This window comes from Triticum dicoccoides, chromosome 1A, assembly GCF_002162155.2.
Source record: "Triticum dicoccoides isolate Atlit2015 ecotype Zavitan chromosome 1A, WEW_v2.0, whole genome shotgun sequence".
Lineage (NCBI taxonomy): Eukaryota > Viridiplantae > Streptophyta > Magnoliopsida > Poales > Poaceae > Triticum > Triticum dicoccoides.
In genome coordinates, this window is record NC_041380.1 from 9,397,456 (window position 1) to 9,410,043 (window position 12,588).

Sequence of the window (12,588 nt, forward strand, 5' to 3'; positions counted from 1 at the left end):
CGGGAGGCGCGGCGGATCTGGAAAATTAGGGTTTCGAGGGGGGAGGAGATCCGAAAAACGGGGGGGAGGGGGGGTCTATTTATAGGCATAAGTGGAGCTAGGAGAGTCCAAATGAGGTGCGGTTTTCGGCCACGCGATTGTGATCGAACGCTCTAGGACATGGATCAGAGTTTGGTGGGTTTTGGGCCAAATTGGAGGGGTGTTGGGCTGCAACACACACGAGGCCTTTTCGGTCCCTCGGTTAATCGTTGGAGTATCAAACGAAGTCCAAATGATACAAAACTTGACAGGCGGTCTACCGGTAGTAAACCAAGGCCGCTTGGCAAGTCTCGATCCAATCCGGAAATGTTTAATCCCCACACACGAAAGAAAGCTAGAAGTGGCCACCGGAGGAGAACGAAGCACCGGAATGCAAAACGGACAACGGGGAAAATGCTCGAATGCATGAGATGAACACGTATGCAAATGCAATGCACATGATGACATGATGTGAGATGCATGACAAAGAAAACAACACATGGAGACAAAGACCCGAACCCGAGAAATAAATATAGCTTAACGCCGGAAACAGCAAGAGTTGGAGTGCAAATTGAGAAAGTTATATCCGGGGCATTACAGAGGGCCTCTCAATCCACGCCTTTGGTGCCTCCCTCTCCCTCTCCAACACATCCTCCTCCTCCATAGTGCTTGGCGAAGCCCTACCGGAGTACTACAGCTCCATCACCACCACGCCGTCGTGCTGCTGCTGGAGCCATCTTCCTCAACCTCTCCTTCCCCCTTGCTGGATCAAGAAGGAGGAGACGTCACGCTGACCGTACGTGTGTTAAACGCGGAGGTGCCGTCCGTTCGGCGCTAGGATCTCCGGTGATTTGGATCACGTCGAGTACGACTTCCTCATCCCCACGTTCTTTGAACGCTTCCGCGCGTGATCTACAAAGGTATGTAGATGCAATCCGATCACTCGTTGCTAGATGAACTCCTAGATGGATCTTGGTGAAACCGTAGGAAATTTTTTGTTTTCTGCAACGTTCCCCAACACTTATGTAGGGGCATTTTTCCTTTTGGAGTTTGGACTGCTGATACGTCTCCAACGTATCTATTATTTTTGCTTGTTCCATGCTATGATATTATTATTCTTTGATGTTTTTATTATCATTTTATACACTTTTATATTATTTTCAGGGACTAATCTATTAACTTAGTGCCACGTGCCAGTTCCTGTTTTCTGCCCTGTTTTTGTTTCGCAGGAAATCAATACCAGATAAGATCGAATCGTCCCGAAACTTTTTGAGGATTTTTTATTGAAGATAAGGATCACCAGGAACTTGGAGGCCAAGGAAGATCACACTAGAGGGCCCCACACAACACCACGGCGTGCCCCAGTGTTGTGTGGGCCCCTTCCTGCGCCATTTGTCCTACTTCCACTTGTATAAATTCCCAAATATTTCAAAAACCCTAAAGGAGGAGTGGAAACACTTTTTCCACCGTCACAAGTCTCTGTTCTCGCGAGAACCCATCTGGAGGCCTTTTCCGGTACTCTGCCGGAGGGGGAACTCATCGTGGAGGAGCTCTACATCATCCTTGTCGCCTCTCCGATGATGCGTGAGTACTTCACCACAGACCTACAGGTCCGTGGGTAGTAGATCTCTCTCTCTCTCTCTCTTGTGATTCTCAATACAATGGTCTCCATGATCTTCATGGAGATCCATCCGATGTAATGACTTTGTGCGATGTGTTTGTTGAGATCCGATAAATTGTGAGTTTATGCTTGTTTTATTTGAGTTCTTTGCTGATCTCTTTTATGCATGATTTAGTATAGCCTTGTATTTCTTCTCCGAAGTTTTGGTTTGGTTTGACCAACTAGATTGGATCTTCTTGCAATGGGAAGAGGTGCTCGGTAATGTGTTCGATCTTGTGGTGTTCACTCCTAGTGACGGAAGGGGAGTTGATATGCATGTATTGTTTCCATTAAGGATAACAAGTTCAGATGAATTCTTATATGCTTTTGTCTTGACTACATCATGTCATTGTTCTTAATGCACTACTTCGTTCTTATGAACTTAATGCACTAGATGGATGCTGGATAGCGGTTGATGTGTGGAGTAATCTATATCTATACCAATATAAAAAGACCCAAAGAGGCAGATCCAACTGATCTCGGCCATCGAACCAAGTCAATCCAACGACCTAGACTGCTCCAATGGCGAGCGTTAAACGTGTTTAACATGCAATTAATAGCATGCCAAATATTACACTAATCATAGGATTAACACACAAATAATAGCATACCTAATATCCACGTGCAATTAATATATTTCCTAAATATTAACGTGCATTGCACGTGCGCATTACTAGTAATAGTAGATGCAGACAAGAGTCGGTCTACTTGATTTGGGTGTGATGCCTATATCATGATCATTGCCTTGGATAATGTCATACTTATTTGTTTTTCTATCAATTGCTCAACAATAATTTGTTTACCCACCATATGATATTTTCTTGAGAGAGGTACCAGTAGTGAATCCTACGACCCCCGGGTCTACTTTTATTATAAGATCTGTCTTGTTTACTTATACAAAAATACCAAACATACTTGCTGCACTTTTTTATCTTTTATTTATTTATCAATCTTTCATGTATCATTTAATCTTGTTTCTTGACCGCCGAGAGATTGACAACCTCTCGTTTGTGTTGGGCGTGAGGCTGTACGTTGTGTGTGCAGGTGTTGTTTACGTGGTGTTGCTTGGTTCTCCTACTGGATTGACAATCTTGGTTTCTTAACTAAGGGAAATACTTACTCTACTGTGCTGCATCATCCTCTCCTCTTTGGGGATAAAAATTCAACGCAGTCTACAGATAGCAACTGCCAAATGACTATTTTCTCCAAACAAATTTGATAATTATCACAACACCATATCCTCTGTTATGTGATTTCCATTATATTTTACATCACAAATTTGTTGAGCCAGTACACTGCCTTATTTTTGTCACGGAACGCTCGACGTACTACTGCATTGGTGCAACACGTCTAATGATGTTTTCATATTCTTGCAAGGAACTGCACTCACCAATGGACTAGCTAGAAGTATTCACCAATGGACTAACCAATGTTGATGGACGGCCCGCAGTGGCTTAAGTCAATATGCAGCGCCTATCGTCTAGGCGCTGCACATGGTAGTGTAGCGCCTGTCTCCTGGGCGCTGCTCGACCAAGGGTGGGGCCTGGCTTGCCATGCTGGCCAGGTGTGCAACGCGTGTCAATTAGGCGCTGTTCCGTAGAGTGCAGCGCCTAGACGTCGGCGCTACATGAAAGGGTCAGCCGGGTGAAATTTTTTCACACACAGTTTATTCTGTGAAATAGTTTCGTCCATAGATCAGAACAGTGATTTTTTGCCGAGGCCACCGGCGTTGCGGTGCCTTCTGGTCAGATGTGGGCCACCGAAATTGTTCATTAATATAAATACGAGCTTTGGCTATGCCAAGAGAAATGAAGGGTACCGATAACGTGTGTATCTGTGCTCGCGCACAAAATAGCACTTTAATATCACTTTCCCCACTAAACAATACTTGGCTGTTTATTTCTCTAATTTTTAGGCGATCGGCTAGAATTGCTCAAACCATTAAAATGATGATGACAACAACAGTAGACTCCCCTTTAATAGTAGATTTCCGATATGGGGGGAGGCATTTGGCTCCCGAGAGCACATGCTCGTGTTGAACAGTAATCAAAAAAAAAAAATAAGTGTTTTAAAAAAATTCTGACTTTTCTGTGGATGTTCTTGTTATGTTGCATGCATGCTTGACAATTTTCATGTGAAACGGAGCAGCAGTGTTTCATGAAAAAAAAGAAAATTCAAGTGACATTTCAGGGTAAAGTTTGGTGTTCAATTTTTCTTTTTTTCACAAGCTAAAATGCTTAACAATTTTGCCTAGAGTTTGATTTTCACGGTGAATTTGTGATCTAGCCGGTAGTTGTGGTGAAATCGGTAGGCGTCCCAACAAGTTGGATTGGTGGAGTTTGCTCTTCCATGAAAAATATTAAGATGGAATTGCCACGGTCTCATAGGGGGCGACGGCGATCCGGACTCTGCAAAATCTAGTAAAGTGGAGCTGCCCCGATGTCCTTCGAGAACTCAACTAGATGAGTGTGGGGGCAGAATGCGTGCATAGTAAAATTAGGATGGATCTTAGAGAGGTGGTTGCCAGTGATTGCCGGAAAGGTGGACTATTACTCCCGTGGAGGAAAGAAGTGGATGTCTCTCTTACATACAAGATGGCTAATTTTTGAAAATTATTTCGTATACACAATGGACATGAAAATCATCGTGAATCTTTGAAAAATGTGTATACAATGTTAAAAATTATGTTTCATATAATAAAAAAATGGACATAACGTTTTAAAGAAATATTCTTGTATTTTAAAAAAATTGTGACATTAAAAAAATGTTCGTATTGTTTAAAAATGTATATTATGTACTGATTTTTTTTAAAATGTTTATGCAATGTAAATCAATGTTCGCGTAGTTTTATAAACACTGTTCATTACCATAAAAAGATATTCAATATTTATTTGGAAAAATGTTGTTCACGTATTTAAAATTTTGTTGAAAACATGTATTAGAAGGAAAATGTAAATCGTGTATTTGAAATGTTCATGCGTTTCAGAAAACTGTATGTAAATTTTTTGTAAAATGTTTATACAAGGTAAAAAGAATGTTTGCGTAATATAAAAAAAGTTGTACCATTTATTCTCTTTAATATAAAAAGAATGTGTATAATTTATTCTAGAAAATAAAATGATGAATTTGAAAAATGTTAACAATGTATAAAAAACTTATTAGGGTAAGTAAAGAATATTTATAGATTAAAAAAATGTTTGTGAGAATGAAATATATTCATGCGTTTCTAAAAATCATTTTGTTTTGAGAGACAAGGTATTTTTTTCGCTCTGGTTGTAGGTCAAGTATATGGCAGGATTTAAAGTACATGTAGGAACATTCGAGGAGGGACTTGCAAAGAAAAATAAATTAATTTGTACATGAGTTTGCGTAAAACATAAAGCAGCCCAAGTCAAGTGGACGAAGTGTTGGTTTTGTGGTGTCGAGTAGAGCTTTTACGAGTAGCCGGCGCTCGGCCTCCACTATCCGAGACTTCCCCCAACAAGCTTCATGTAAACCGCAATCAGAAATTAAACTGCACCCTCTTATAGCCATAGAGACATGGAAATCGCGTGGTTGAAGATGGGTGCACCGACAGCGCTATCTGACACAACTTTATTCTTTTTTTATTTCTCGAAATCAAAAAATTGAAAAATCATTTTTATTACCAACTCACAATCATTTTCAAAAGGTTGTGTACAAAAAATTTGATTTTCTCCAAATCAAATTGAAAATGTTTGTGCACTTTATATTTTTGATAGCTCCCAATCGCGTATTAAAAATGTTGATTACCATAAGAAAAAGGTTGAGCAGTATATAGTTTTGGTACAAGTAGCAACCAGTGAGAATAACGCGCAAAAATGGATTCCTATTATGGATCACATCCATCACAAATGAAATTGATGACTTAATTAAGCTTTTTATTATTATTATGTTTGGATTCCTAGTACAGATCAGATCCATCACAAATGAGGTCAGGATCGGCAACAGAAACAGAGGAGGAGAAGAGGCAGATTGAGCCCAAATTGAGAAATCAAATGGGACTGAAGATTAAACTTGATTTTATTCGAGCAACTCACACATCACAAGGACAGACAGCAATGGATCGAGTTCACGATGGACAACAGAGCTATTTTATTTTATTTTATTTTATTGAGCAACCAGAGAGATGGCGTGGCCGACGCGCCCGTCGGCGTTCAGTAGTCGGGCGAGCACCGCGTGCTCTGCAGGATAGGGCGGATGAGTGAGAGGCCCTCCGCCGCCGTGTCGATGGTCTTGGGCTTGCCGCCAGGGCCGGGGACGCTCAGCGGTTCTGTCTTGAGGGCCTTGGCGTCTTTGCTCTCCTCCCAGGCCTCGTCGGTCATCCCGTGGCGTGACCACGAGAGGGCGGCCACCGGCGGAGCTATGTGTGGAAGTCTGAGGGGGCCACTTGTTCTGGAAGGCCACCAGGTATAAATTGTCGCTTCGGTATATGCTCAGTACTATATAGGAATGTGTGATTTGAATTTGTTCCGAGCAAAAGAATTTTATTCAAATATGGCCATCTACATCAGACAAAAAAAGAGCAGAAAAATTGTTCAGATGTTCCTAACAACAGTACCCAGTCCGACAAAGCGTTCCCAGAAGCGTACCACTCGGGCGCGCACCCACTGTCGACGGAGGGGCCCACGAACACGCGCTCCAAGGTGTACTAATCCCCCAAGCTTATCTACCTCAAGGTCTCTGTCATCGCGGCGAGGGACCTCATCGGCGCGGAGAATTCAAAGGACCCGCCGGTCAAGCCCACCATCGCCAAGATCCAGATGGGCGGCCAGATCCGCCGGACACGACCGGGGCAGCCACCGGCAAACCCGGTGTGGAACGACGAGTTCATGTTCGTGGCCTGCGAGCCGTTCGAGGACCCGCTGGTGGTGACGGTGGAGGAGAATGTCGCTGCCGGGAGAGACGAGCCCATCGGTCGCATCGTCATCCCCGTGGCGTCTCATTTTGCGTCTGCTGAAACCTTATATCTTAAATTTATACTATACCATGCAACACAAAAGTTAATACTACTATATATATAAAACTGGCATACTACTGCTACTCATCATCGAAGACCTCCGTGCCAAAGTGGCAGCATGAATTCATCCTCACCTGTCCACTGTGTTCAGATGTGTGTCTGTGTGGGTACTGCTCGTCAGTTCGAACAGCGAACGTGACCAAACCTTCTCATATCCATCTCAAATATGACGTGTATATGAAGGGTGTCAGTCACCTCGGGCATATAGCACTAGTTTGAGGAGTCTTGATCAGATTGTGATTTTATGACCTATCACTGATGAGGTCGTCCGTTCGATCATATAGGGAACGGTTGAGGAGCCCTGCTATATGCGTTTAACCTGTCCTTCTCCAAGAGGTCATATCGAGCCACGACAGTCAGATTTATTTACTAGGAGTAACAAGCCAGCTAGTCTTACTGTCAAAGCCACTTGATATGAATCACTCCCGTCAGCGTCGTCATCGAGTACTACTATACGTACTAAACAACATTTCAACCATATGTGGTTGGTCGATCGATTTCTGGTCCATTCCAACAATTTATGATCGGATGGTCCAATGAAATGAGCATCAGAAAAACTTGTTGTCGCATGCCCGTCGTGATTCATAATGATAAAATTGAAATGAATGGATGGATCGATGAGGGATGACATACGTCCGTACCGATGGGATACTATCGTTTGAACATTGTGTAATACAACGTCCAGTTTTGCTAAAGCACATCTAAATGTATCATAAATATTGTACATCTAAATCATATATCATTGATTTTACGCGGAGATTCGTGTGGTATATATTTTTCTATTTTCCTTTTACATTTTATACTTTTTATGCTTGATTGAGTCACTTAGATGTGCAATAATTAGGACACATCTAGATGTGTCTTAGCCATTCACGCATCCATGCTAGTTGGTGCTAGTATGTGATACGAGGAAAACAAAAGTTTCATCATTTGAACATTGAGTAGTACGTACATCGAATGCAGGCTAGTCTTTTTTTATTTTATTTTTGAAAAGGAGAATAGACCCTCGGTCTCTGCGGCTATTTTATTAATTATTCATAGAGGTCATACAAAGCAATACATCAGTCAGCCTAAAACCACTATCCAGGTAACACTTGTTGCTACTCCTATCTTATTGATGAAGGTGTCCCGAATATCCGGGTCTAATACCAAACGGACATCGCACCAAACACTAACATCTAAAGTCGGATGCCTCAGCCCAGCCAGTAGCGGAGCTAGGTTCAGCCTACGTCCCAGGCAAGCAGTGCAACTACAGTAAGCTACAGTGAGATTTTTGCTACAGTATGCTACAGTTAACAAAGAACAAATCCACCACGCCCCAGGCCAAGGCCAAGGCCATGGCTGCCTGGGGCCTAAAACCGCCTCTGAGCCCAGCCACACACCGGAGTGACACACTCTCAGAGGCTGCCGCCGGGATCTTCGACCGGTGCATCTCCAGAGCAGAAACTAACCCATCAACCTTGCCTGGCCTGTCGTCGAAGCCACCACGACGCCAGACAACTTCACCATCTTGCACGGTTCCATCTACATGCGCCCGTCGCCGATCCTCCGCAGCATCATGCCACCAGGATCGTCCGTCGGCCTTGCGGTGGATGAGACACCCCTCTTCCGCTTCCCGTCCAACCAGCACTTGCTTCAAAACGATGCTCTCATCGCCCGATCCGGTAGATCCAGATCTAGGGTTAGTTGGTGCTAGTACGGATGGGATACTATCGTCTGATCCGTTTTTTGGGATTAATAGCTAGTCAGTTAAACAACCATACAAATATAAGATAATGTGTATAACAACATTTTGTTTATTGATTGTGTCATAGTTCTATAGCTGGAATTTTGTTTATATCGTTGGATGAACTATGTTGCTGATAATGATCCTAAGAAAAAAACAAGTAGGTATAGCTAGTCGTCGCACTGTAAAGATATGATAGATTCGATCTATGGTCATTGAAGGCCTCCTAAAAGGACCTTCTAAATTCTATATATATCAGGATACACGCGCTCAAAACAGTGCACACAAACGGAACTACCTAGCAAGCCATAGAAGCATGTCCGGCCGGCCGTAATACTAAACCCCGGCCATCCTACACCGCCTAGGCAGCTAGCACTCGACCTCCACCGCAGACGGTGGCCATGGCGAAGCCCCCGGCGCAGGTGGCCCCTGGATCAGCGTACAATCTCGTGGAAACGAAGCCGCCCCTTCCCGCGAAGCTCGGCCCGCGCGGCGCGGCGATGGCGGCAACGAAGATGGCGTCCACGTATGACATGGTGGAGCCGATGAAGTACCTGTACGTGAGCGTGGTGAAGGCGCGCGACCTGCCCACCATGGACGTCACCGGCGCGCTGGACCCTTACGTGGAGGTGAAGCTGGGCAACTTCAAAGGCGTGACCAAGCACCTGGTGAAGAACCACAACCCCGTGTGGCGCCAGACGTTCGCCTTCTCCTTCGCCAACCTTCAGTCCAACCAGCTGGAGGTCATCGTCAAGGACAAGGACACGATCCACGATGACTTCGTCGGCCGCATAGTCCTGGACGTGTCCGACATCCCCGAGTGCATCCCGCCCGACAGCCCGCTGGCCCCGCAGTGGTACAACCTCTCTGATACCCATGGGGAGAGGTTCCGCCATGGCCACAGCCTCGGCGAGATCATGCTCGCCGTCTGGATCGGCACCCAGGCCGACGAAGCATTCCCAGAAGCGTACCACTCGGGCGCGCACCCGCTGTCGACCGCGGGGCTCACTAACACGCGCTCCAAGGTGTACTACTCCCCCAAGCTCATCTACCTCAAGGTATGTGTCATCGGGGCGAAGGACCTCATCGGCGCGGAGAATTCAAAGGACCCGCCGGTCAAGCCCATCATCACCAAGATCCAGATGGGCGGCCAGATCCGCCGGACACGACCGGGGCAGCCGCCGGCAAACCCGGTGTGGAACGACGAGTTCATATTCGTGGCCTGCGAGCCGTTCGAGGACCCGCTGGTGGTGACGGTGGAGGAGAAGGTTGCCGCCGGGAGAGACGAGCCCATTGGCCGCATCGTCATCCCCGTGGCGGCAAACGCGCCGCGCAACGACCTGGCCAAGTCGGTGGCGTCAAAATGGTTCAACCTGTCGCGCGGGATGACGGTAGACGAGGCGGCGGCGGATGTCACGACGGGGACCAAGCACCGTGAGCATTCCAAGACGTTCGCCAGCAAGATCCACCTCAAGATGAGCCTAGAGACGGCGTACCATGTGGTGGAGGAGTCGACGCACTACACCAGCGACCTGCAGCCGGCGGCGAAGAAGCTGCGGAAGAGCGCCATCGGCATGCTCGAGGTGGGCATCCTCAGCGCACGCGGCCTCGGCGGCAACAAGAACCCCTACTGCGTCGCCAAGTACGGAGCCAAGTGGGTGCGCACACGCACGCTGCTCGGTACCGCGGCACACGCGTGGAACGAGCAGTACATCTGGGAGGTTTTTGACCTTGGCACCGTCATCACCGTCGCCGTCTTCAACAACAAAAATCTCGACGGCCATGGCGACGCCAAGGACGAGAGGGTCGGCAAGGTGCGCGTCCGCCTCTCGGCGTTGGAGTCAGACCGGGTGTACACGCACTACTACCCGCTCATGGCACTGACCCCGGGTGGGCTTAAGAAAACGGGGGAGCTCCACTTGGCCGTCCGGTTCACTTGCACGGCATGGGCCAACATGCTGGCACAGTACGGGCGACCGCTGTTGCCCAAGATGCACTACACGAGCCCCATCTCCGTGCTGCAGCTCAACTCCCTCCGGTTCCTGGCGATGCAGATGGTGGCGACGCGATTGGGCAAAGCGGAGCCGCCGCTGCGGCGGGAGGTGGTGGAGTACATACTGGACGCGGACTCGCACATGTTCAGCCTGCGCCGGAGCAAGGCCAACTTCAACCGCATCATCTCGCTCTTCTCCGGCGCCTTGGCGGCCGGCAAGTGGTTCGACAACATCTGCAAGTGGAAGAACCCGCTGACCACCAGCCTCGTCCACGTCTTGTTCCTCATCCTCGTGTGCTACCCGGAGCTGATCTTGTCGACGGTGTTTCTGTACATATTCCTGATCGGGGTGTGGAACTACCGGCGGCGGCCGCGGAACCCGCCGCACATGGACACGGTGTTGTCGCACGCGGAGCTGGCGCAGCCGGACGAGCTGGACGAGGAGTTCGACACGTTCCCGACGTCCAAGCCGGGCGATGTGGTGCGTATGAGGTACGACCGGCTGAGGAGTGTCGCCGGCAGGGTGCAAACAGTGGTCGGCGACCTGGCCATGCAGGGGGAGCGTGCCCAGTCCTTGCTCAGCTGGCGCGACCCTAGGGCCACCGCTATGTTCATCACGCTCTCCTTCATCATCGCCATCGTGCTCTATGTGACGCCATTTCGGGTGGTGGCCGTCCTCGCCGGCCTGTACCTCCTCCGACACCCCCGCCTCCGGAGCAAGCAGCCGTCGGCGCCCTTCAACTTCTACAAGCGCCTCCCAGCCAAGGGTGATATGCTCCTATGACCATGCCATGCTTCTTTCTTGCATAGAGTTATATTATACTCATCCCGTTTCTAAATATAATCCCTTTTAGAGATTTCAATATGAACTACATATGAAGCAAAATAGGTGAATCTACACTCTAAAATATGTCTGCATAGATCCGTATGTAATTCACATTGAAATATCTAAAATTATTTATATTTATAAACGGAGGGAGTACATTTTTTTAGTACATACATTCAGTACTACACTACATGAGATCACATGATGGATCGATCACTTTCTCCATTCAGGAAGGGGTAACATATGCACGGTTGGACGAATTCTGCTTCGTAGAAAGGAAAGCTTACGTCATTTTAATTATGTACAGATAAGTGAATAAAAATTGAGACGGTTCAGATAATTTTGAAGTGAATCCGGTGGAAAGAAAACAGAGATGAGAAAGAGAAAATTACAGTGAAGAGAGGGAGACATCTCACTTGTCTAATAAATACTTGGAATGGACCAGAAATTGATCGATCAACCACCCCTTTTTATTTTTGTGAATGATCGATCAACCACCCTTTGTCAAAAAAATAAACGCACACACAGCGGGGCATTTCATTATTGAGTAGCAGAAATGTTTAAGGGTACAAGAAATAGATCAAGAAGAAGAGATTTGGGTTGTTGCATCATGTTGGTCATTGTAGTTTTGCGGAGCTCTCTCTCATGAAATTGAAATTGGTTCAATGTCCATCACCATCCATGAATCATGTTCGGAGCGCAAAAAACGGAAATGCTTGTGCGTAGGAGCACAAAATGGGCAGGGAGCAACCGTCTCTGGGCGCGGCGCGAAGGAGGTGTGAAGGGGAGTTGGCCGGATCAATTAGGCCCTGTTTGGTTCCAAATAAGTCACCAACTTATAAGTCGAAAAGTGTAAAAAGTGACTTATTTTGCCAAACGGACCCAACTTATAAGTCACCCCAACTTATAAGTCATAAGTTGCTCCACCCCAACTTAAAACTTATAAGTCACCCCTTTTGCATGGGTCCCACCACCTTTACATAAAAAAACAAGGTAGAAAGGTATGCTCAGGTGACTTATAAGTCAGGTGGTAACCAAACAGGCGTGACTTATAAGTCACTGATTTTAAGTCACCTGACTTATAAGTCAGGTGAATTATTGAAACCAAACAGACCCTTAGATTAGAAAGAGAGAATAATTTCTTTGCAAGCTCGGCCGCGTTGTCGTTCCTCCCTGCATGGCCCTGAAGTGGAGCTCTTCGCGAGTCAGTGGTGAGCCTGTGCGGGATGAGATGGATCATGGAGCAGCCGAGCTGTGCATGTGTGGAGATGATGGGCGTATGCATGCGTGCGTACATGGGACTAAGGCATACTATTACTTTCTCGTT

The 12,588-nt window shown here is 46.7% G+C and overlaps 1 protein-coding gene across 1 annotated transcript; it reads left to right on the top strand.

Annotated features, from left to right (window-relative positions):
* Nucleotides 1-8,576: 8,576 nt before the first annotated feature.
* Nucleotides 8,577-11,432, top strand: LOC119358181 (FT-interacting protein 7-like). Its single transcript, XM_037624852.1, has one exon. The coding sequence runs from the start codon at nt 8,844-8,846 to the stop codon at nt 11,217-11,219; it is 2,376 nt and encodes a 791-aa protein (XP_037480749.1). The 5' UTR covers nt 8,577-8,843; the 3' UTR covers nt 11,220-11,432.
* Nucleotides 11,433-12,588: the final 1,156 nt, after the last annotated feature.

Coding starts and splice junctions, on each gene's coding strand:
- LOC119358181 (XM_037624852.1), top strand. CDS start 8,844: ATGGCGAAGCCCCCGGCGCAGGTGGCCCCTGGATCAGCGTACAATCTC.